This window comes from Siniperca chuatsi, linkage group LG10 (genome assembly GCF_020085105.1).
Source record: "Siniperca chuatsi isolate FFG_IHB_CAS linkage group LG10, ASM2008510v1, whole genome shotgun sequence".
Classification (NCBI taxonomy): Eukaryota; Metazoa; Chordata; class Actinopteri; order Centrarchiformes; family Sinipercidae; genus Siniperca; species Siniperca chuatsi.
The window spans coordinates 6,098,059-6,124,876 of record NC_058051.1 but is presented as its reverse complement, the minus strand read 5'-3'; the positions used below and the strand labels follow the sequence as shown (position 1 = coordinate 6,124,876).

Here is a 26,818-nt window from a genome sequence, read left to right as displayed (position 1 = left end):
TTATGCACTCTAATTCGGCGCCTTGTTTCTTTGACAGTGTACCATAAGTAGTTTTCTGATGGCTGTTGTTTCCTTTAGAAGTTTAGCTGCATAGACATTTAGCTGTATCAGCAGAACGAAGAGGAAAATGTGCATCAGTCGTGCAAATTTAATGAAGTTATTAGTCTGAGTTGTTGCATAATGCATCACTTTTCCCATAAGTTATTGACAGAACCTCCATGATGTCTGCCATTTCCCATGAAGACACAGCCCTCATATTATTGAACATGAAAACTGGGATGACAAAGTCAACATTTGCTATATCTTAGTTGCATTGAGTTCACATTTAACCTTGTTCCATGGATGGAGAGCAAGGCTGAGATCTATTTGGACGTCATGTCTGAAGAGCAAAATTACATCAGGGGGAGTTCAAGACTAATACTCCCTTTAGGCCATGTTTTGTGGCCCACGGTTTGTCAGAAATAGCTGAACAAATTCGCAGAATATGCTGTGAGTCTGCTGTACTGTATAGATTCTTTAAGTGAGTTTCAAAATTGTGGAGATAAATGTCTGCTGCAAAATCGACATTTATTAGACTTTGACTTTAGTTTAGAGTTGGGCGAATCGATTGTTGTTTTGAAGCAACTGAATGAACATATCACGGTTTCTCAACAGTTTCAACGCTGTCAATCACTTTCCTGCACCAAAACATCACATCTCGGTACTTTATAAATGAAAGTGAAGTCCCATTCATACTTATTAACTCGTGGTGTGGCGCAGGTGCAGCTCATAACATAGTATCTATATTTCCCAGGACACTTGAAGACAACAGTATTTATTCGTCGTTGACAGCTGCAAGAGTTGATGTGATGACGTCTTCACTCTTGGATCGGGAGGATTCAACCAAACTTTCTCACAATCGCAGCTGCGTCAAGCTCGACAGAAACACCCAGAGTAAAACCGGAAGTCAAGCGACTTGCCTAGAAAATTAGTGTAGCTAAATTCAAAATAAGGCAGCTATATTTCATTAGTCCACGATGAGTTGTGTATATATCCCTAAAACATAAACGAGACATTTACTTATAGGACACAAGTAGACACAAGTAGACGGAGTACGGTTGCTGCTGCTAATCAGCCTGACCCTCCAACAGTGCTATGTGAATTATCAGTGCAAATTATGTCAGCACATGTAACAGAAGAGAGCATTAATTCAGAAAAACAAGGCAGATTTATTTTTTTATGAAAACGTTTTTCGGAATTCTGAGATCATCTCGTTAATTCAAAAAACAGGGCGAACATTTTGTGAATGCATTACGCGTCCGCAGTCAACCACCTCCGACAGTGTGGATGTAATTGAATTGATCTCTAAGCTACTACACAATCTGTGCATTGGGCCCTTATCCTCTGTTGATTCTGATGCAGCAGATTGGAATTTACACATGTTCTTTCCTCCTCTCCTCCCCCCCTCCTTTTACACAAAATGAGAATTTTGTCGTTTCCAACTTTAGTGACTGGCCATTTGCCAGTATAGAATAATCACATTTTAAGACACTAAACCAGAATAACATACCCCCATCTGCAGTATTAAATGAAAATAAATTTGCCTTGAAAATCCAGAACAAGATAACTCTGAAAAGATGTTATCAAAATGTACAAATCGAAAGAACACAAAAACGTGGTTTCAAGGTGAAGATTAATTAATTGTTTAGTTTCACTTCGAAAGTTGAGAAAACTACGGATTAAGGGTTTTATTTTAGCTCAAGGGCTTCAAACATACAAAAATCAGCTTCATATATATTCCTGAGTAGCTGCAGATCAGTGATAGGCTTTCTGAAGGGTATTCATCAAACTTGTATCTTTATTTAAAAATAAATAAAGCATTTTATTTTGGAAGTTGAAACCGGAACTCATATATTTTCTGGATGGCTTGACACTGATTGTCCAGAGAAGGAGGGCGAGGAGTGTTCTGCTTTAGTTTTCTGTAGTCTATGGCCACTTTCTTTGTTGTTGTGTATAGTTATTAATATAGGGGACACGTTTTTATGCCTCATAGAAGTTTGTTTTCTAAGAAGTTGCCAATAACTGGCTGTGGAGTCCAACGTTAACCTGAACTTATTCAGACTGCTAACCGCGAGCGAGTGGACTCGGATTTTATTTGTGTTTTATCGAAAGGAAAATGAGAAAAGAACATGAGTTTTGCTCATAATTTTAAACAACGAGGGGTAAGTCACGAGACATGTAGTTTATGTATTTTCCCATGTGGCATTTTGTTCTAATATCACACAACTTCTCTGACTAACGTTAGTGTTTCCCTTCTAACGTTAAGTTAACGCAAGCTAACTAAATTAACTTAGTTAATGTAAGAGCCGTTTTGTTTTGTTGCATTCAGTGATTTTAACATTAACATAACCCAGTTGCTGTCCGTAAAAATGTGTAAGTTAGCTCAGCTAGGTTTTTCCAATACTTGCGGTTTTTTCCATACAGTGAAAAGTCAACGCTGAACTGTATTGAAAATATGGCGAGTTAAAACTGACTTCATTATCGACAAACATAGTTATATTTTAATATCAGTATCAAGAATATTTCTGTGTCAATAAGCTCAGTTCAGTTCGGCATCCCTCTAATAATTTAAACAGCGCTTTTTAGTACAATATAGACCTTCAGAGGTAACGACAACGTTATTCCTGAATCGCACTTCCAACAGACAACTCAAGATATTTAACCTGGTGGTTGAAAGCGAGCAGCGTAACGTTAAACCAATGAACTACTTTAGGTTATTTCGGCCTTTTGTTAAGGCCAAATTACAGAGTAGTAATTAATGAATCAGAGGAGTGACTGAGTTTAATTTCTATGCAAGTGAGGCTTTGCAATAAGGAGGAAATTCTTATATTCTTATAGCTTTTAAGGGAGTTTGGCAAGATGTAACAAAGAACATGGGGACTTACTGTAGCATTTTTTTCTCTCCTCCTGCATCTCTCCCCATTTTACTGCAGTCAGGTAATTGATTATCTACACACGTTAAACAGCAGTTCCAGGAGGAACCAGAGTTAGCTAAGGTCATTGGACCTTAATGCAGAGAGGATAGCTGCTTTATGGAATTCTTCTACAGCTGTTACCAAATTTAGGAAAAACAGCTGAGTTAATGAATAACTGACTACAACTGAAAGTATCTGGGGTGTATACTCTACCATGTTAATCCTCTCAGAGAAAAGGGTGAAATCAACACCAGGAGCACTATTAATGAATTGTTTTCATTTTGTGCTAAAGCTCTTCAGTTTACCACAAAATTAATTCAAATGTCTTTATATTATAGCTGTATTGGTCTGAGTTTATGAGAGAACTTGGGAGACATTTTCAGCATAGGGGTATTCGCAACCATTTACAACAAATGACACCAAATGATGGAACTTGTCAGGTTGATGTGGACTATCACTCTTGCACTGGCGCTGTCAAAATGTCTGGATGCACTCAAGTTGTTCTGGTGGCTGGTGATGGATCAGTCATTTTAAGGCAGTTAATCTTGGTATGTCCTTTCATGCTGGCATTTAGCAAACCCACATTTTTCTTTTATTATAGCTTTATCTGTCAGTGTTGATGGTGAACCACAGTCGTACAATACCTCACCTACAGCATGTTGTGTCATGCTGCACTTCTTTGGGAGGGCATTTTGTGGTGGTTTTGAAGGTGCAATTAGGTTTAATTTAGCTGCCAAGTGATGACGGGGTACTTCAGCTTCACGGGTCCCCTGTCTGGTTTCTACATAGATCAGTCAGTGAGTTTCACTAGAAAATACAAGGATACCTTTCTGCAGAGTTGATAGCCTTATAAACATCAGTGAAGTTCATTTTCACTCACCCTCTGGCTTTGTCACTTGATATCACAGCACCTCACAGTTTGCCTCACTGGCAGTAAAAATATTTTATTTTAACTGTATGCCATGGAATAGGTGGAGCTGACAGTTTTAGACGTGTTTGCAAATGTTACTGTAACCAACTAGTAGCTGGTATATTTCTGGAGTTACTGTTACTGTGTTTCAAAGACAATGTTTGATTACCATCACAGAGATTGAATGTAGATAATCTAAACATAGCTCAAATCAGTGGTTGCAACTGGGTGAAAATCTCCCTACACCATAATTATGGACAGTCTGCTGATCCTTCTTCCTGCAGCTCAGGAAACGCAACTCATGCCTTCCTGTACAACATACCGCACACAGACAAATAGCGCAAGTGGGTCAGTTTGGGAGTCGCATTGTCATTGCATGGTCTGGTAATGATCGAGCAGCATTCCAGTGCACACATACATTTGATTTAGGTCAAACCAAACAAAGGCGTCACTTGCAAGACTGACTGACCGACTGACTGTCTCTAGTTAAATTTATTCCCCGACCCCCCTCTTGTGCAGCTCTGCAGGAATGCAGTTCGTAGAGTTATTATGATCATGATTGAACTGTGCAGTGGAATTTTACCATGTCTCCCGTTCTCCACATTCTCTCAGCCTCGGTCCTCATGTGCAACGTGTCCAAATGGTTTGGTTCCAGCAAACCAAGAGCTGCTGTACAAGAGTGTACAGTGACCGCATTGATGTCGACTCTGGGAGTATGAGTCAGGGTGGATGCCGCTGCAGAAGTTTACATCAAGTCTCAGTGTTTGATAGCATTTGATGAGACTGAGCAAGACCATATATTACAGCTTTATTCCATACATATTCTAATCCAAGCACAAAGGCATCTGTTAATCAGAGTCTATAGTCCAGTATGTTTTCATCTTGCATCTGATAAATAGCTCAACCATTTGAGGAGATTTTTATCCACTGCATAGATAAGTGTGGTTAAAATATTTTCAATCAATTGTCCCTGGCTCTTTATGTATGCCTTTAGATTAATGTGTTGTCTTTCCTCTAAAGCGCTTTGAAATCACTTAAAATGCGCATTCTTCCCAGTAAGCTTTGCAAGAACACTAAATTCGATTTAATGCTTTGCTGTATTATTGTCATTTCGTATTTTGTCAGCTATGCGGTTAAGGACAACAGCTACATAGAAGACTTAATTCCATTGGGGCTATAGGAGGGTTGGGGCAGCTCAAGACACAGACACACTGCAGCAGCAATCTGCGGTAACGCTGCTCCTGTCACTGTTTTTCCTTATTCTTACTGGATTATTTTTTGGAAACCGACCTTGTCAGGAGCCTGTCCTTCATGACCTTCTCTCTGTCGCTGCCTACAAGTTGTAGACTGCTTCAGATGTGTGCTGTTTCAAAAGTAACTGTGTCCCCCTGTGTTGCCTCAGTATCCCTTTGACCCTGCGGTGTGCTGTCTGGTCTTGTTTTTAAGTGCAGTGATTGATGAGTCATTTTTGTGTCTTGTCTTCTTTTTAGGTTGTTTACAAAAGGGGGGAAATGACTCTCTACTAGCACAAGAAGACACATAAAGACATAAAGGAACAGTTAGAACCATAAACCTTGTGGTGCTCCTGTTTTTACTTATCATTTCTGGATTAATTGACAACAGATTACGTGGTTTTTCCTGTCCGTCCTTGTGAGGAAATCCGTGATGCATTCACCAATGGAGAACTGAGGGTGAGCCCCCTCTCAACATGCTGGCTCTGAGGCTGGAGCAGGGCAGGCGAGGGGGTGGTGAGGTTGATCACCTGCAGAAAGGGGCCACCGTGGCTTTGCAGGGCCATCAGTCAGGGAGGCCCCCTTCTCACGAGCAAGGCATTAACATCAGGGAGAAGATCTCCCAGTGGGAAGGTCGCAGTCAGCAGGGCAGCAGCCAGGATGCCGGGATGAAAGCACACTCTCCGACTGTATCCCAAACTCTGTCTGGAGATGTCCTGGGCAACGGATGTTCCAACGATGGATCGAGAGGGGGGCTTCACGCAAAAGCCAACCTCTCAAAAGCTAAGAGCTTTGGTTTAGATTTTCGGGAATGCCCAGCACAAGCTGGACATAGTGTGGTTGGTAGGAAGTCAGAACCTCTGCAGAATTGTTCCACTGAATTTTCAACCACAACCCCAGGAAATAAACCACTTGCAGCGCAAATATTTGCGTCTCCCAAAGTGGAGGCTTATTCTGCTAACTCTACAGGTAAACAAATCTTCACTGCCAATGGCGACCAAAAAACAGATCGCATCTTGGATGTTGAAGTCATTTCTAAACCTCTACCTCTATCAACTGATGACCAAGAAGATAACATGCCAGCTGGAAACTTCTACACTTCAAGGGGTTTCTGGCATAAGCTTGAGGGGGACAGACTGCTCTGGGAGAAAGGCAGGGAGTCTTCAGGTGAAGCTCAGCCTCCTCCCAAACCTCAGCGGACATTCAAGTATCGGGGAGCCAACAACACAGAGCACACAATCCGATGGGACAGCAGATCCCCTCATAACAACCACTCCAACGTGAGGAGTAGGAGGGTAGCTCACCCACCTAACTTTCCACCTCCTCCATGTCCGGTTGCAAAGACTAATGGGCTTTCAAGGCATAAAAAGAACAGGTGAGTCAATGAACTAAAAGCAGAGCACAAATAACTTTGAATTGAAAGGGAATGCAATTTCTTGCAGTGCTTTATTTGATCTGAATCATGTTTCTGAAGAAAACAGTTCTGGCTGATAGAATAAGGAAACTCGTATTTAGTAAAAATGCACATTAAGACTGTTCTCTGCTTTGGAGAGTCTAAAACACATTATGGTGTTTACTGAATATCAGCAGAGTGTTTTTTAGGCCGGTTTTGGGGAGGGTACTCAGTGTAGTTGCTGGCTAGGGTCCAGGTATGATGTCACATGATATCTGGCAACACTGTTCTGTATTTTCTGGATGTGGCCTAGTTCCTTAGCAGCCAGGGGTCCCAGGTCATCATCTACAGGCACGCACACACACTCTTACACCCACTCAGTCATTCACTCAAGGCTAAGCAAAGCAAGACATAACTGTAACCCATATACACATTCAGCTCAGGACTAATTAGGTGACATGACTTCTAATAATGCAGTTCTCTTTAACTGTGTTTCTATTATGTAGCATACCCTCACTGATATAAATGGAGTGGCCACAATAATAGAAACACCTGTCAGTATAACACAATACAGTTCAACAGCACCACAAACTACATTCTCCAAAATGTTTTCAACAAAACATTACAACCTTCACAAAGTGGGATTTATTGCAGGACTGTTGTATTAGACTGTATTCGTTTTAACTAGCTGTACCTAATAAACTGGGTGTATATTTATATGAGGTCTGCTTTAAAATTACGCTGGGAAGGAGCCTCATGCCATGTATCTCAATATGAGTGCAAGAAGAAAACTGATTAAAAATGCAGTATTAGTGTACTTACACAAACCCAAAACTAAGGTTGAAATAACAAAAATGATCTCCACTAAGTCTTTTGGATAACGTTGCATTACTTGTTAAAAGTCAGATGAAAGCTTTTACAAGTCTTTTATCACATGATGATGAGAATTTGAATAGAGAAAAAAAATCAGCCTAGTTGTAATAAACTGAAATGACATTTGTTTTTTTCTTGGTCATCCGTTAGCAGTCATCGTGTCGAGCCTATTGAACTCTATCTCAATCATACTACTCGGAGGAGAGGAGGGCCCGGTTTACTGGAATATAGCCTAACTTTTCATTGGGGGAAACTGCCCAAATGGTACAAAAAGTAGCCCAAATTATCACAAGCTGCCCAAAACCCACCCCCAAAAAAGCAACTGACTCAAGAGAATCCTGGGAAATGAAGGGGAAAGTCTATGTGCCATTATCCTGTAATTGCGACTTGTGGTCACAGCTCCTGTTTTTTAGCTAAAGGTGTACTTGCTTTAAGTTATATTGTGTTAACTGTGCTTCTAAATACTGTAAAGACAGACCTTTAAACCCTCTAATTGTGGTACAATATTGCCATTACCAGTATACTTAAGTTGGCAGTGTAATCAAATTTTGCATTGTTTAATTAATAACTTGTCTCTCACCTACACTCTTCTTCATATCTGGACACAGTTAGCATAGTTGTACAGGGCTCCTTGTTTACCAACTTCAGAGGAAGCCATTAGTTGTCATTCATTCTTGTACATTTTGAAATACCTCCATGGGGCTAGGTATTAAATCTCACTGAACTTGAATCATGTAACAGTCTCTGTTTCAGCACTGAGCCAGATTGACTATTTTCTTACTGGAATATTGTGTGCATTACAAAACGAATTAAATCAAGTACATGTAAAATAATGTGACCACATAAAACTTGCACTGAACTTGTAAACAGACCTAGCTGATAGTAAATCAACTGTAACTAAATGAAGTTGTATCTATATTTTAAAGCTTTGCAAGGAAAGTTGCACAGTGACCTAATTTTTACTATGACAGCTGACATTGTCATATTGCCAACTGCTATCTCTGTCTAAATCCGGTCCTACTCTTTTTTTTCCTTGTTTTGTACCATATGCTCAGTCATTTCCTTTCATCACAATTTATCACACTCTCTCTGTCTTGCTGAGACAGAGTTTGATATCAACAAAAGGAATTTTGTGGTGGGAGCTGGCTGCACATAAGACAATTGAGTAAACAAAAGTATGGTGGTTATCTTTAGGACAGCAGCCAGGCCCCTCTTTTTCACTGCCTTCCCTTCTCCTCCCTGCCACAGGAAGTCTTTTGAGTACGAGGATGCGGCGCGTCTGACGGCCAAGCAAGACACACTGGGAGACCAGGCCAGCAACTCAGGCCTTTACCATGCCTACTCTGATGACAATATTTACGAGGACATCGTTTGTAAGTCGAACTTCCTGTGTCATATAAACTGAAGAAGACATTGTGGAGCAGATTGTGAATTAACTTCTAGAGCTTTTGATCATTACACTGACTGACTGGCTGTTGTTTATTTTAAACCGCTTAACTTAGCACTGGTTTTGTTAAAAAGACAAAGACAGAAAGTCATAAAGACTGTTGGGTGTATGTCATTGGTTGAATGTACGATTCCGATACCTAAATGCCCCATTTAAAACGTATTATATTGCATTAACAGAGCCTGTTAAAAAGCGATGCTGTACAGTGACAAGTGAACTGATCAGGAAAAATCATTGAATATGCCTACAAAAGAGGCCTGTTTCCCACTTCTGGTTTCACACAGATCTTACAGTTTCTGGAAAATTGTGATATTTTGAGAGTAATAATCAAGATGGCAACAGACAGCAGATTGGATGACTTCTAAAGTCAAGGAATCAGGATTATTCAAGGGGTAGTGAGACTTATGATATTATACACAATATGTTACAGGTTTTAGTTACAGGTGCATAAGTGTGCATTTTCATTTATTTTAGCCATGAACGGCTACTTTTGTTCAAATGTACAAATTAACAGTCATGGATAAAGGTAATACAAAATAATTCGGGGTGTTTTTATGCCTTTTTATTATAATGGAAATGGGAGGGAAAGATGGGGAATTACATGCAACAGAGGTCTTCAGCCAGACTTGAATGTGTGTCCGAAATGTTACATCCTTTCTAAAATGAATTGAAGTCATTTATGCTCACCTTTCAGTGTAGTAATTTTTCAAGCAAAAATGCCCAAAATTATCTGGTTGCAGCTTCTCACATGTGAGAATTTGCTGCTTTTCTTTGTCATATCTGATATTAAACTGAATATCTTTGAGTTTTGGACTGTTGGTCAAATAAAACAAGCAATTTTCACTATTTTCTGACATTTTATAGACAAAACAATTATAAAAATTTACAGATTAATCAATTATGAAAATAATCGTTAGTTGCAGCCCTATCTGTATCCATAGTCAATGATGTGGCCATGGAAATTATTAGGAATTATTGGGCAATTTGTAGGTTTGCAACTGGTCTTTTAAAGTACCTTCTTGAAAGCAAGCATTTGGTGGTGTGAAAATCACTGGTAAAACATCCAGTCTGCTCGTCTTATCTTTCCCATCACTCTGTCTTCCCCCAGGTGAAGTCACCAGAGATAACCCCTATGACGATGTCAAGCTATCTCCCATGTGTCTCCCTATTGGAAGGCCTCACATCCCAAAGGTAATGGAAGATATTCCATTTATGTCCCCTTTTTGCAGTACAAAAGTATTTTTCATTATCATTATCATTGTGTATCGGTGTATCAAATTATCACTGCCTAACCTGAGATTCTAAGGAAGGAAGAAGGAAGTATTGTAGTTTGATACCATGTAATTACCTAAAACCAAGTGATAACTCCGCAGTTCTTGTCTTCCAGCTTCCTCCTAAACCCCAAACGTTGCAAGGCTATGCTGGCAAAATGGAGAGGAAGAGGTTCCAAGCATCAACATCATCCAAATCCTCAACCCTTGTAGATACTCCCAAACCAGCTACACCCCTGCGCACAAGCATTCAAAAAACACAGAGGACACCTCAGGTAAATGATAAATGGGTCTTGTCAATAGTTTTCACAAACCATTGTTATTTGGATGCAATGGTTAACTGAGATGTTTTATAGCCATATGGTAGACCAACAAAGTGGTATGTACTCTGTTGAATGATAAATCACATGTTATGCTGGAAAGAAAAGAAGAGGGCGGTGACTTGTTGAGCAGGAAGGAGAGGACACTGAAAGAAATAGATAGTGGTAGAGCAACATGTATGTATGCTCATGAGAATTCAGACAGAACACATGAATTTGAACATACGACTCATGGCAGTGGAAAGAGTGTGGACAGAGAGGAACTTTAACAATAAGGTACAGTAATAAAACAGACATATTGACATATATCTGTAAAGGTGATGACTACATTGTACTTTTATTAGCAGGTTTGACAAATGCCAATCAAGTTTATTTTTGGATGGTATTTTAACAAGATGTCTTTATTTACAAGTGACATCATGGAAAATAAAGAGATCAACCAAGTTTAGAATAAATAGCTTACATAGTAAAACATAACATTTAGTTAACTAGTTGTCCTTAAACTCTTTTTTAGACCACATTTTGTCTTATGTTTAATGTTAATAGTTTAAAATGGGCATAGACATAATAACACATGATGTATTTTTCTGCTTAACAACAGTATCATTGTCTTGAAGGGGTCATTTTAGTTTCTTTCCATACACTGTCATACAAGTTTGCCTCCTCAACTGGCAGGGCTTTGTGTGTCCTCATAAAGATAAGTTTCAGCTTCCTGTATGTGCCTGTTTCTGTGCTGAGCCTAACTCTGTATATTAATGTAGGGCCTTAGTTGACTTGAGTCCACTATCAAATATGTGTGTTCTTTCGGGGCATTAACAGTAGAATGCCGGAATGTAGGGTAAAAAATGCTGAAAATCTGCAATATAATTATGTACTTAGTGGCTGTTATATCATGATTCCCTGCAATCATGATTTTATAATGGCTTTGAAATTATGGGGCTGACAAGTACCTGTGTGTGTGTGTGTGTGTGTGTGTGTGTGTGTGTGTGTGTGTGTGTTCTACTACAAAGTACGTCAACAAGATTGAGACCATCTTTGACGACAAGCGAGGGAGGAAGAGAGTAAAGAACCAGGGAATTTCAGTGCAAGGTAACATACACACACACACACACACACACACACACACACACACACACACACACACCCACATAGACTATAACAGATGCCCAAATGTCACCCACATCAACACTTCAATAAGATTAAGTTGAGCTTCTTGGTGGAAATACCCAGCATTTGATGGTACACACAAGGCCAGCTGCAGTAGGCAAAGCAGCTGATTATGAAACAAAGGCTGACTGTCTGCATTTGATTATGGCTTCTCAAGTCTTTTCCTTCCCTCTGCTTCTCCCTAATCTCTCCCTCCTCTAACTCACATCAACAGAGGAGACTAGCGGGACAGAGAGCGATCCTGAGGACAGCACCAAAGGTATCACCATAAAGTTAATGTCTCTAATGTTCCTTTATGTTAAGTCTGGTTTTCATGTTAATGTTTAGAGGTACATATTGTATGGAGTACAAAATCCTAGTTTCAATCAATCAGTCAAAAACGCCAAGCTCTCACTGGTTTCAGGGTTCTCAGAATTTTATAACATTTTAAATTTGGATTTTAGACAAAACAAGCAATTGGAAGATGTTGACTTGACTGCATATCATTAGTTTTATTTGGCCATAAACAAAGTATTGGACAGAATGAAACTTTGAACTGATGATGGCACTTGATTAAAAAGGATCACCAAAGTTATTACATTTCATCCTCTGAGGAACATGAATGTCTGTACAAGATTTTATGGAAATCCCTCTAATATACTATTTGTCAAGATATATCAGTCGGACCAAAGTGGTCGACCGACAGACATTGCCATCCCTAAAGCCACACTTGGCAACTTTGGCTTCTGTTTAGCCTCCTCAGAAAAGTCAAATAAAACAAAGTCACATCCAAGCAACATCCTCATTAACAATGAGGTAAATGGGAAATGTTGTTTTAACTTTGTAATAATACCACAACCGTGAGACACAGACTACCACTTATCCATGACCATTGATTCGCGTGTAATCAGAGTTAACTTCACAATTGCTGTATATTGATATTTATAATGCCTCATATTGCTCTGGTGTTCTTTATGGGATATCTCCCAGAACAAGCATTACCATACAGTCTCATTGTGTGTTGTCCATTAGGCTCCAGGAGATCAGTTTACATCCAATCTACACTGAAACGCCGGCCAGGCTACCGCACCCTGGAGAAAGACCTGATCCATCTGCAGCAGCAGCAGCTTTTCCAGATCTTCGTGGTGGTGTCACTGAGAAAAGGCACCCCAGGAAACACCTACTGCCCTGAAATCACGCAGCAGTTCCCCAAAATGGTTAGAAGAAGCCTTTAACACAACCCCACCCTTCTTCTAGGCAAAGAACATAACTGTACTTTGATCATAGTGCTTTAACTGAATGGTATTCTGTGTGATTAGGACAATGTCCTGTCCAAAATATAAAGTAAGATGATTCTTATCTTACGTGATGAGGAGTCCTTTTAAAGTGAACTTTCCCAACTACATAAGTCAAGAGCTTTCATGAAAGTAAGTTGTTGTGTTTTGTTTTTCTATATGAATTTTTATTCATATTTTAGTGACTTTATAATATTTTCATGTTGTCGTCATGTTAAATTTGGCCATTTTTAGGTGTCTTAGGCACCTTTATACTAATTGTAGTGACTTTCGACAAAACCAATACACCTAAATAAGCCACTTCCAGTTCCACACACCTGATCCTGGTGTTTTAGATAACACATACATATTTATATAATGGAGCCAATAAATCCATGTGAAAATGAATCAACAAAACAAACAAACAAAAAAAAATCCTTTTTGGGTCAGAGGTCACCAGTAATGACTGTCCAATTATAACTTATGTTGCAGCTTCTTGAAGAAGACAAAGTTTGGTCACTGGCCTATGCAGTGTACTGGTCTTGGTTTGCACTTGTGCAAAACGCATCAGTCCTTTCCTGTCTAGATAAGTCTCTAGCTTTCTATAACTCTTCTGAGTAACCAGGAACTAGGTGGAGCTGTAGCATCTGCAACAAGTACAGTGTCTCCAGACAAATAAAACTTTGTCTCTTTTTACTCCATCTTTGACACTCCTGTAGCAAAAGCAAGTATTCTGTTTCCAAAAAAGGGAGGAGATATACTGTCCTTGCCTCCAACTCTTTTTGATGTAGGGATCAGTCTTCTCAAATAGTCCAGTTGGTAAGACTGGTTTTCTTTTCCTTGTGAGCAGGTGATTGGGTGTGAGAGCTTCTAGATCATTGGGATCTCCAGATAACTTTGAGATGGGGCGGACATTTAAAATGGCTTCAACTTCACACAGAACTGTATGGAATCCCTAGTCATTCAGGTTTGATGATGTGAAACTGATGTTAGTTTCCATCTAGCCATCCTTATGATCCGCTCCCATACACCTCCATGATGAGAAGCTGTTGGTGGGTTGAAGCTCCACTATATTCTTTCCTGTAGAAAAGTTTCTTGTATTTTGCTGTGATTTAAAGCAGTAAGAGCCTCCCTCAACTCCCTTTCAGCACCAATAAAGTTGGTTAAATTTTTTGTTCACCCAAATTCCCATTATGGCGCCTGCTAAAACCACAGTTGGACAGGATCTTTCTTGTTGCTGCATTAGCACTGGTAATCCAATATTTTCTCCGCAATCTGGAGAGAACGTGGTTTCTTCCACCATGGCCCACCTGTTTGTGAATGTACTTTAGTATTAGAGTGGATACATGTTGGTCTTTGCATAGGATGACTGGATGTTTTGTCTCCTCAGGCATGGCTGCCTTACTCAATATCCCTCCTACTCTAAGCAATCTATGAATCTTCCAAAATGGTGTCCAGTTTGTAGATAGTGCTATCCTTTTTCACTTCACATTTACCAGATCATAACACAGCAAATTCATCGTGGACCCTTTCCTACTGAGTAAAACAAATTATGGATATTGAATGAGTTGTCCAAAATCTGTCAGCTTGAGGCATCTATCAACCTTGAATGTTGTCATTCTTTTCAGGTCTCTCAACCATTTGATCCACTGCTGTTGGAGAGTTGGGGGAATCTGATCATCCCATTCATAGCTCCTCCTACAAAGATCCTGTAGTATGAGCTTAGCTAGAAGTGTGAGTGGCGCAAGAAATCCCAAAGGATCATAAACTGAGCTGACCACAGCTCCAGTATGGGGATGTTCCTTGAGTGCCATCTTGGACCCAACTCATGCAGGTTCTTAGATCTGTGCTCTTCTGGAATGGATAGTTAATAATCCATTTTGTCAACTGGAAGCCTCCCTTATCACAAACAGTTGTAAAATTCCTGACCTCCTCAGACGGCAAGCTCTTAAGACAGTCGTCCATGTAAAAGTTTATATTGACTTTGTCAATTTACCTCAGCAGGGAAACTATTCTGGTTATCTTCTGCAGTCTTCTGGAGTGCAAAACAAGCACAACTGGGTGAAGACACTGCCCCGAACAGATGCCCAATCATCCTGTATTCCACAAGTTCTTGCTTTCAGTCGCCTTCAGGCCACCACAAGAACAGAAGAAAATCCATTCCAAATCTTTCTGTTCCTCCTTTGATGGAATATGGCTTGAACATCAGCCATCAATGCCACAGGTTCATGTGTAAATTGTGTGAGGACTACTAACAAAGAACTTGTGAGTAAGGGCCTTGTAGAAGTTGACTGTTGAGAGATTTTCCTCAGAACTCATCTCCACAGTCAAAACAGACTCCTTTCTCCTTCAGAAAGTTAATCTTGTCCCTGTGTGTCTTCTCCTTTAATTGTGAACAGTGCTCCAGTGTGTGCCTTTGAGAGCAACACATACAAAAACTGGTGTTTTTGCTGATGGATTACTTTGCCGTTGAACCTGGTTAGACTTTCTGGATTCTTCAAATGTAGGGGTTTCAATGGTAGTAACAGTAGTTGCAAAACTGATTCCTTTGAATCTTGGCTTCAATTGTGATTTAATCCTGTTAACATTTTTGCTTACTGTACAGAGTTGTGTATTCTGAATGTCCCCAAAGACTGGGTCAGACACTGTTTTGACTTGACGCTCGATGAATGTGACAATATCAATGAACTGTGCCCTGTGATTGAATCTTTCCAGTATCTCACATGTAGAGACTCTCCGTTTTTCTCTTAGCTTGTATGGAAGCTTCAGAATCACCGTTCTCATATTTGCTGGCATTTCCAGTTATCTCGTGTATTGTAGATCATCCATAGCATTGCAACACTTGCGCAAAAAGAGTGCATCGGCTTGAAGAGATTTGACATCCTCAGGCTTCACTACTGGCAAGCCGAGGGCTTTCTCTATCTACAGTGGTGTGAAAAAGTGTTTGCCCCCTTGATTTCTTATTTTTTGCATGTTTGTCACACTTAAATGTTTCAGATCATCAAACAAATTTAAATATTAGTCAAAGATAACACAAGTAAAAACAAAATGCAGTTTTGAAATGAAGGTTGTTGTTATTGTTAAGGGAAAACACAACCCAAACCTACATGGCCCTGTGTGAAACAGTGATTGCCCCCTAAACCTCATAACTGGTTGGGCCACCCTTAGCAGCAACAACTGCAATCAAGCGTTTGTGATAACTTGCAATGAGTCTTTTATAGCACTGTGGAGGAATTTTGGCCCACTCGTCTTTGCAGTTTGCAATTGTTGTAATTCAGCCACATTGGAGGGTTTTCGAGCATGAACTGCCTTTTTAAGGTCATCCCACAGCATCTCAATAGGATTCAAGTCAGGACTTTGTCTAGGCCACTCCAAAGTCTTCATTTTGTTGTCATTTTGGATTCATTTTGGATTTTGTTTTCCCTTAATAATAACAACCTTCATTTAAAAACTGCATTTTGTGTTTACTTGTGTTATCTTATATTAATATTTAACTGACTAATATGACTAATATTTAAATTTGTTTGATGATCTGAAACATTTAAGTGTGACAAACATGCAAAAAAATAAGAAATCAGGAAGGGGGGCAAACACTTTTTCACACCACTGTATGCTGCAGTGATCTTTTGTTTATTCCCAAAGTGTTCCTGTAGCAGATCCATAGCCTCTGTCATGTTGTTGTTGTTGTGAGTCCACAGGTGTTGGTTGATATTCTTTGGCATGTAGGCTGAGAGTGGTAGAGGTTTCCTTTAACCTTGCTTCTTTTTCTAAGTACAAAATTCAGTTCCATTTGATTGTGTATTGGAGAAAGCTTGGTGACTGGAGGCTGTTAGTACTGTTAATTTAGCAGCAGAAGCTGCCATTTCTGTATCGAGCTCCAGCCTTTTCTTTATCCTTCTCAGCAACTCTGCTTGCTCCTCCAGAGCATGCTTTTCCTTTTAAAGCTGCAGCGCGAACTATAAGTGCAGCTCTCTCTGCCTCTGCCTGAATGCATGCTCATGCAGTAGAAGATTTACTGGATTTGCTGGTTCTTGAACTGGTGTGACTTTTCCAGCTTGATCTCTTACGTTTCAACTTTTGAAATGCTGTCACTGGGTTTTAGTTCACTCTCATTACAATCCACATTTTCATCAGGTTTCTTAATGTCTGCATTTGACTACTTGACGCTCAACATTTTTGCTTTGAACCATATCTCATGTTTCTACTTTTCTTCAGGAGGTAAAAACTGTGACAGAGATTTGTGTGTTTCCTTTGCTTCAAGTTTTGTATTTGTCAAAAGTACCATGCACCTCTGTTTCATATTCTCTGTCTTGCATTAGGTCTTGAATTGTCCTTTTTAGGTTAGATGCTTTGTTTAGTTTGGACTTCCTAGCCTTTTGCAGCTTGTCCAATTTATCCATCAATGTTTTTTGTGTTAGTTTAATAGAACATTTATTGACAGATTGTGTTTCCATTTCACTATTGGCTGCACCCACATTGGATTGTGTTTCCACCGTGGCTGCAGGCTCATTAACAATACCTTGATTCTGTGCCCTTATCTGAATCCATCACCAATCAAATACATAAACAATAAATAACTTTCACAGATAGACCACTCCACAGCTCTTATAAATACAAGTTGGGATCCCCCCTGTTTGTGATCCTTGAAGCTAGGGTAGCAGGCACTTGTTGTCATGATAGTCCTATTGTGATCCACAGCGCAACACAGAAATCCAAAGATGTCCAATCAATCATTTGTTGAATTCTGAACAATGATCTTGGCAAGTTGCAATGAAGCAAATTTTTAACTTAAATGTCGTGACTTTCAACAAAACTAATATACCTAAATAAGCCACTGAGGGGCAAACGGGTGAACTTGTTCCGGACATGTGTTCTTGGGCTAAAAATAAACCAATGTCCAGTGCGCTGTATATCTTTGAATTCTGCGATCCACCTATTCACAGTTCAGCATACACATGCTCACCATAGCATATGGATGTCAGCATTGTCCATATTCAATCACGTTTCCATTCAGCAAATTCAGATTCAAGCACGCAAGCTACGCTGACACGGTCAAAAACTGTTTGCCTCCAGTTCCACACCTGGAGCTTAGCTATATGCACTTCTTACATTAATGCTCCACCCTATGTTAAATGCTTGAACTGCATGTGTATACATATAGTCACCTAGTGTTTTAGATAAGGATAAAATAAAACAAACAAAAAACTACATAATGGCTCCAACACTAATTGTTATTTGGTGGTGATTTAGAACAAGTGGTTATGTCAAAATACTCAAGATTCTTATTTTCTTATACTTAACTAAGATCATTTCTATTGCATTATACCGTTGCTGTTGTAACTGGAGTCCCTCTGTTTCAGTTTGAGAAGTCATCCCGGCTCTCCAGAGAGGCTGAGGATCAGCTGAAAGTCATTCCCAAGTTCTGCTTCCCCGATTCACAGGACTGGAAGCCCTCTGCACACATGCCAAGGTAAGCACATGCACTACAGTAATAATAACTATCTAAAAATAATAAATAATAATAATAAAGTAACTGAACTTATAGTACACTGTATTACCATGAACATAAGATCTTTGAGAAGTAATGTGTTTAACATTAGAACTAAATGTCTTTGAAGACCTTTAGATTTAGATTACTGAGCTCTACCTTGTTTTATCACAATAGCATGCTAGATGTATACAGAATTAACTGCATCCTAACATTCCTATCATGTCCCATTACAATGGCATAATGGTAACATGATACTGTATTCTTTTTTTCATCTTCCAATAATTTCCTTCATGTCGGTATTTTCTTTTGTTTTGTCATTGTATACAACTTTCATGTGTCTTATGTTTAACTTTTCTTTCACGTACAGTGTTTAGTTCTAGCACCGTAATTATCAATTGTATTATGTTTCATACCTCCATTTCCTCTTTTCCTATTTATATCCTCAGCTTTCAACCCATAGATTGCTGCTGCAACAACTTAAATTCCCCACAGGGATAATTAAATTTGAACTGATCAAATAAAATCTCTGAGTGCTAAGGGGCATTGGGCATTCTTTTTATTTCTACTGGGTATGGTTCATTGTTGTAATGTGGGCTATGATCTCAACTTACACTGCCTAACTGTCTTAAAAACACTTATATGTTGTAGTGTTTTTTATTTATTTATTTATTTTGATGATGAAGTAATTGACCAAAAGATATTTTTCAATCTCTTTTTATTTTTATTAAAGATACTATGGATATTTTACAATTAAAACAAAGTCATTTAAATATCATCTCCTGTGTATTGATGTTGTCTTTACAGTGAGACCTTCTCCTTTGTCCTGACCGGAGAGGATGGCAGCCGCTGGTTTTGTTACTGCCGTAAGATTTTAGTGAGTGGATATGTTAACATTTGCATCTGAATCATTGACTTGAGCGTGTGTGTGTGTGTGTGTGTGTGTGTGTCATGACATGGCAGCCTGCCATGTGCTTACTCACCATCTCTGAGGACAATCACTACATGTGAATCACAGACCATAAACCACTTTTGAATCAATGACATTCAGCAAGAAGAATTTCATAATTCTCCCCTTTCTTTTGCCTCACAAGGAGAACTGCTTTTAGATCTTTTTAAGACACTTTTCAAAACACACTTTTTTAGGTTGAAATGATGTGGTAAATCTTCCTTTTCTGTTTTCTTTTATTTGTTATTATAGTAAATATTCTGTAGTTGTCTTGTTAAGCACTCTTTAACTGTATTTTGTTGTGTTTATTCTATCTTTAATGTAGATGGCTATCCCAAACCTAATATGAAGAGTTTAATGTTTAGTTGGTAGATAAGCTCATGGCTGCTATCATAAACATTGATGGAGGGTAGACTTTAGACTCTTGATTTGTTTTTTTTCTTCCAATCTACAAACACAAGGGAAAATAGGCTCTTGATGTTCTGGCCCTGATTGTACTCTGTTTAGTTAAATGTTTGTGTTTTTTGTCATATGTATCTCTGTTGTTAACTGCTTTATAACATATGTGTCACACTATATGTGTCTTTAAGCCCAGTGGAAAAGGGAAGAGGCTTCCTGAGGTGCACTGTATTGTCAGCAAACTGGGCTGTTTCAACCTGTTTGCAAAGGTAAGGCAACTATACAATGCATCTGCTTCCTTGTTTCTGCTGATAGAAGCCTTTATAGGAAGATAATAGAAAATAATCCTGAGCAATCCCTGGGTGTGTTTTTCAAAAATGAAATTGAATGCATGTAGTTGTGTCCCACCCATTTTCTAGTTGGCTGAGAGAAATTTACAGTACGTTCTTCAGGACACACAGTGATTTGTCTCGCTCTGTATGTCCAGATTTTGGAGGAAGTGGAGAGACGCAGGGAGATTTCCCCAGCGCTGGTTTACCCTTTTATGCGTAGCGTGATGGAGGCCCCGTTTCCAGCCCCTGGACGCACAGTCACTGTCAAAAGCTTCCTCCCTGGCTCTGGGAATGAGGTAACCCTGAAACAAAAAGAGGAAATGTTAATTTGTAGTTTTGTTCCTCCTAACTGCTCCTTTCTGCAGACTTGGAATGACTCACAATGGGAGGTTATCTGTGTAACCAATAGGGATCGGTATTTCAGCTTTGAAGGGTTCATGTTGGGATAGCTGTCAACAGTAATCCGTTTAGTCATTAGCGTTTACTTAAAATAGGTGCAGTAATGACCCTTCCCATAAAAAGGAGGAAATGTTGCCAAATCACTACTTTCTTCTACGCCAACTTAAGTTTCTACAACTGCAGTTCTAAACTCCATCCTCCACCAGTCATTTGTCTTTACAATTTCAGCAACATTTATATGGATGTATCTAAAGAGTCTGTTTTTGTTTAACATACAGGTTTCAGGCATTCACCCAACAGTCAGTGTGGCACAACTAGTGTAAACAACTACAAGTTCTAACACTGTATTTATAATTAGCCTGTGCTCTTGTTGCTTTGCCAGGTACTGACTTTGTGTCGGCCAGTGGACTCCAGACTGGAGCACGTTGACTTTGACAGTCTGCTGCAGTGTCTCAGTGTCGGGAAACTCCTGCAGGTGTTTGCCTCCCTTCTGCTTGAGAGGAGGGTCATCTTAATCGCTGACAAACTCAGGTACTACCCTGGTAACACAAAATACTGCAGGGCCACTTAACCATCGGTGTGTGTATATATAAGGATGATGTACCATAGCGATTAAAAAATATTGAGATAGGCTATTTTAAAAATTAGATTCCCACTTGATGTGTGCCAGCTATAGTTGATGCTTGATTATGTCACACAGCCCCAGGACCGGTATCATTTATCTGTGTGTACCTTAGCCTCAATGCTAAGCTACGACAGAGTCCCAATGGCAAGTCAAGTCAGGTTTATTTCTACAGTCCAATATCACTTACAGTGTCTCAGTGGGCTTTACGGGGCCACTACAATAACTGCTCCTGACCCAGTCCAAGCTCTTAAACACATTAAACAAATTATTATTATTATTATTATTTAGCAGGACATTTCACAGTTGAATAATAAACTTGATAACAAACTTGACTTGACAGTAACTTTAAATACAAGATAACACAAGCCTTGAGGAATGCAGTACCTTAAAGTATGGAGAGGTACAATATGGATAAACTGCTATATATACTGTGACCTGTTTGTCAGGTAGGGTCTAGGGTCTAAAACCATGAGAGTGCACAGCTACATAATTTTCAAACTGATCAAGTGAAATTTTACTATCAGCAATGTCAAATGCTGTGCTTAGAATTAGAATTAAAAGGCTGCGATGGAGTCAGCAGCATGGTATGGCAGTTTCTGTGCTACAAAGTGGTCTAAATAGGTTATTAGAAATACAATTATCTAGCAGTTAATTGGATATTAAATGTTGGGATTTTGGGGAGGAAATGTAGATGAGAAATTGGTTTTAAGTGATCAAAAATAGCAGGATTCAGAGTTGGCTTTTTGCTGAGGAGTACAATAACAGCAGTTCGATACTGAGAAGACAGAACTTCTGAGAAAAATGATGATGAAAGACTAGTCTCTTTTTAAATCCAGAAGATAATAGGGAGTAGCTACAAGATGTGTGTGCTTTGGAAAAAGTGCTGAGCTTGGCAGAGTGTTTCCCAAAGATGAGAAAAACTTTTCCCCAGAAATTGACCAATTGACAAAGGAAGTGGAGGAGGTATTTCACAGCAGGTAGGCAACTGAGAGTATTAGCATACATCATTTGCGTCTTGGGAGAATTATTTAAGTACTGTTTGCTGAAATCTCTTACAGTTGGTCAGTTTGAAAATATGGTGGAAAAGAATAATAATAGTGTGACCAAACAATTTTCAGGGAGCTGTGATTGATATCTTTGTGTCGTATGATCTGTGTGAGAACTGAATAGTGTTTTTGTGTTGAATCTTTTCTCTCCTCCCCTGTTCACCAAAGTGTGTTGTCTCGGTGTGGCCATGCAGTGCTGGCGCTGCTCTACCCCTTCACCTGGCAGCATACCTTTGTGCCTGTGCTACCAGCCAGCATGCTGGACATTAGCTGCTCCCCCACCCCATTCCTCATTGGGGTCTTGGCACCCTGCCTGCCACAGCTGCTGGAGCTGCCCATTGAGGAGGTCGGTCAGAATTCTGTTAAAATGTTTTAAAATCACTGTCCAATTTGCAGTTTAAATAGACTGGCCTTTCTGTATAGTGGTTTTAGTGTCATCTTTTGGTTGTATATTCACTGCATATTGTGAATGAATCTAGAACAAGTAAGGGATCCACTGTAGCATCCACTGTGTGTGAGTAGTGGTGGAGAAACACCCTGAAGAGACTGTAGCTCAGGCTCACCTCACCTTTTTATAACTCTTGTTGCGAAATAATGAACTCTTGAAGCCTGTAACTGTCATTCTTTTATCTCACTGTCTTCCCAGGTGCTCATAGTGGATCTGTGTGCAGACAAGTTTGTCATTCAGGTGTGTACACATAGCAGTGCATAATGGGAATGATAGGTGTGGACCCAGTGTGAGAGATGGCTTTGCCCGCACTTGTCCCTTATTTGTATGCAGAATGTTTTTAGGGTGACAGAGAGAAAATTATGTTACTCCCATAAACACTGTAGAGATTAAACTATATAGGATGTAAGCCCAGAGAAGAATCATGTCGTGATACAAACAAGAATTGTTTGGCTGATTCAGAGCTGCAGGTTTGTCAGTCAAAAGTAATCACACAGTCTATTCAATTTATTTATTTATTTTTTTTCGGGTTTTTTTGTTTGGGTTGTGTTTATATTATGTCTGTCTTAATTTGGCTGGGTTCCTATTTGACATTTCATTTAGTGAGCTTAATCTTTGTTCAGGTACGGTCTCTTTTTCTATTAACTACAAGCTAAGGGGACAAGCAGTGGTTGACTTGCCACTCCAACATTAGCTGTCTGTTGTAATTTCAGTATTGCTGGTAGCTTCCCTCCTCAGCATGTAACATGAAGCCCTTTTGTTCAAACTTTCTATTGTTTGAAAAGTTTGAATAAAGGACTAAAGAACTTTGACATACACAGTGTAGTCTATAGTCTGTAGGTGTGGTATTTAGACAGTGAAACACTGTTCTTTTGGCTCTGTAGTCCAGCACACTGGATTTGAAATGGGTCATTGCCCAAATACTTAGACTGCCTTTCGTGTTTAACAGCACTAGGTCTTTGTTTTTTGTACACCTGATTTAAAATCTATCTTTGTGCATCACAGCACTAAAAATTATTCTTAAACAAAAATGTACGGCTGTTAATTAATCAGAACAGATTGGCCAAACATGATTAACACATGGGAAATCCAGCACTTTCAGTCAGTCAGAAGTACATACAGTATTTATGTTCAAGTCAGGCAATGATTACCACTAAGGCCAAAAAAGTCAGAAATATATGTTCAGTGTGGGAGACAGTTTAGATGTGTGTCTGTAAATGGCATCATGTGACCGCTGTTGACCTTTCCTGTGATGTGTGACAGCTGGGCGATGAAGACTGCATCCTGCCCAGTAAACTGCAGGCAGCACTGCTGCAGATCCTGGAGGAGAGGGAAGACATCCTAAGACAGGAGGGTGGAGACAGATGTGGAGGTTGGTAGAACAGACATCACATGTGCCAAACAACAAGATGCTGTATGTCAGTCAGGTATTTCAGCATCTTCAGTTGCTGACTATAAAGCACTTACAGTCGCTATATCCTCACCAGATGAAGTTCGTTTTTCTTCTTGTTTATAGTGTTAAAGAATATTTGCAGGTCCTGTTTTTCATCACAGCAGCATCAGCTCTCCCTCTGGTCAGTGTACTAAATCTATGATCAGAGGATGTTTAGAAATGAATTGCAAATGCCAGCTGCACAACGTGCCTGCACTACTGATGACCTGCAGACAGTTTATTGTGTTTTTTTTTGTTTGTTTTGTTTTTTAACTCAGTAGCTGAAACTGAATTAGATGATCTGATGACCTATTCGTGTTGTTTACTAGATTATGATTTGCAATACATCAATTTGTCCACCATAAAGACGTTTCAATATTAAGTCAGTAAGTCAAGTAAGCAAAAGCTTTTACCTCTGTCTCTGTAGCAAGTCTGTTGTAGTATTTTATAACAAATATATCTGTTGGATAATCTTACTGTAAAACCACAGTAGAATTCATCTGTTTTGGAGTCTGTTATTAACCCTTTTGTCTTCATCCAAAATGTGGCCCATCCAGGTCAGCAGTCTGACCTGAGCTCTCTGGTTTCGGAGGGTTTTGTGCGGTTCTTCGTGGAGCTGGTGGGCCACTATCCTCTCCACATGGTCGAGTCGTCCAACGGAAGCAGGGAGCTCCAGCGCGACAGCTTCCGCAAATCTCACCCCTCCCGTGGAGTCCGCCAGTTCCTGCAGCTCTTCATGGATACTCAGATGTTTGCCGGCTTCATTCAGGACAAAGAGCTGTGCAAGGGAGGAGGAAGAGGTAATTGTGTTGATGTACCAGTGCCAATAATCATAATGGTTGATTCTTTAAAAAAAAATATTAGGACTTTTTTTTTTCTTACATGACTTTATGAAACAGCTAATTATATCGTCTAATAGGGGCTATTTTCTCTGTTTCCATTACAATGCACTGATATGAGTTCTGAAATGCAAAACAGAACTTGGAGGTGTCAACAATTTCTTCACACTGTTCAGACAGAGTAGATTAAGCTTTATTTAAATGAATCGATTTTATTGCTGCCTAAACTGTCCCTACCTTTTAATGTTCCCATAATGCTGTGCAAACAAAGTTTATGAATATGACAAAAGTAAAAGGGGAAAATGCTCAGTCTTTTCAAATAATAATAAAAAAACTAAATTTGCCAGTGCCCATATTGATTTGCAATTTGAAGAGTAGCGTGAATGCACCCTGTGATGTTTATGACGAACATATTAAATTATCATCCCGACAAGATTTCACATAAAAATTGGAGTAAAGAAGTCAGATGTTTCCACATAATTTGTTAAATGGATAAATGGTAGTGTTTAATTTAATCATATGAAACATGACATATGAGCTAAGTTAAATGAGTCACAGCATGCACTGACCTAAAAGCAGGGCATTTGAAAAACAGGGTTAAGAAGATAAATCTCTGCATGCCAATACCAGAACAGTGAATCGTGTTGCATTTGAAGAAAAACTAAACTTTTTTCATTTTAAGTTGAATATCTAGTGCTGTACATAATATGTCTCGATGGCTCAACATTTCCAACTTTCTCCCAGGTCTCTTTGAGGTCAGAGTAGTGGAGTATCTGGATTCGTACCCTGAGCCAGAGCCAAGTGGTGTGAACAAGTTTCTTAAAGGACTGGGTAAGTGTTGCTCTATCATCAAATGATCATCAAAGATTAATTTTCAACAGCTAATTGTTGTTTCTTTTTTTAGGAAACAAGATGAAGCTCCTACAAATTAAATGACAAAAAGACCAACACCCTGGCCTGGAAAGACTTCGTAATTAAAAACGGAACACTTGGTGCTGATGGACTTGCTGAGGAAATGAATGTGGAAGAGAGTCTTGTGTCTGGATGAATGATGTAAAAGCGACGGTGAAGAGTTTGGATATGAGAGGACCAGGCTCATGTTATAGCCATGTGTGCATGTCTGGGAGTAGTGCACTTCTTATTGGACGAAAACTGGAAACAGTTTTTATGTTTCTTTTCTAGCATTGTTTTATGAAGCATTCAGCACAAGGCACTGTGTCTTTGGAAAACTACAAAAAAACATTCCAGCTACTTAACCTCAGTTATCAACCTGAACATGTGTGGTTGTAACTATTTTCTCTTTGTCCTTGAATGGAAACATGTTTACTTGCAAGACTTTCACATTTAGATTTAGCTCTACTGCACAATGTGCGCATTTTACATAAATGCAACTTTAATGTTACATTCCAATCTTGTATGTACTTTACAACTGAAAATAATGTCCGTGGTTCCAACCCGGTGCATGTTTTTTTTTATGTAAAACTTCGTTCTCCACATTGCATTTGTTTAAGCACGAACTGGAAAAACCTTTTTGTTTACTGTGTTTCTATTTGTTTGCATTTCAGATTAAGTAGAGGTTTATTAACGCTGATGAGAACATTTCAAAGTTTTTAGGCTCCAGGTTAAACCTTCAATCAAAATTAGTATTTACATTTTGAGGACATTAAGTCTGTTTTTTTCTTCTGTCCTTGACCTTTTCCTTGTTAACTGGAGTTGTAAATAATTATTTTTTTTTTTTTTTACATTTTTGCACAATGTTGAGAACCAGTGTACAGTATTTGGAATATTTTTGTATAAAAGCATGTGTCCTACATACTTAAATAAATAAATGGGTTCCCAGGGACAGTATTTAACGTGTGACCATGCTATTTACTGGTATTTATAATGCAAATGTCTTGAAAACTGGGTTGTGATTACACGTGTGATTAAGCATTTGTATGGGAGGCCGTATTGCTCTATATTCTATACTATTAAAAAAAGTGCCTGCTTTAAATTGAGGGTATATCTGAGTAAGAACTATTATATATTGTTTCCATGGTTT

The 26,818-nt window shown here is 39.1% G+C and overlaps 1 protein-coding gene across 1 annotated transcript; it reads left to right on the top strand.

Annotated features, from left to right (window-relative positions):
• Nucleotides 1–1,888: 1,888 nt before the first annotated feature.
• dennd2c (DENN/MADD domain containing 2C) lies at nucleotides 1,889–26,625 on the top strand. The gene is made up of 19 exons (XM_044210934.1): nucleotides 1,889–2,201; nucleotides 5,355–6,471; nucleotides 8,611–8,735; nucleotides 9,918–10,000; nucleotides 10,197–10,355; nucleotides 11,411–11,489; nucleotides 11,782–11,826; nucleotides 12,579–12,763; nucleotides 18,181–18,290; nucleotides 19,116–19,185; nucleotides 19,848–19,925; nucleotides 20,144–20,284; nucleotides 20,770–20,918; nucleotides 22,227–22,404; nucleotides 22,705–22,746; nucleotides 23,770–23,878; nucleotides 24,496–24,738; nucleotides 25,522–25,608; nucleotides 25,682–26,625. The coding sequence occupies exons 2-19, from the start codon at nucleotides 5,573–5,575 to the stop codon at nucleotides 25,711–25,713; spliced, it is 2,814 nt and encodes a 937-aa protein (XP_044066869.1). The 5' UTR covers nucleotides 1,889–2,201; nucleotides 5,355–5,572; the 3' UTR covers nucleotides 25,714–26,625.
• Nucleotides 26,626–26,818: the final 193 nt, after the last annotated feature.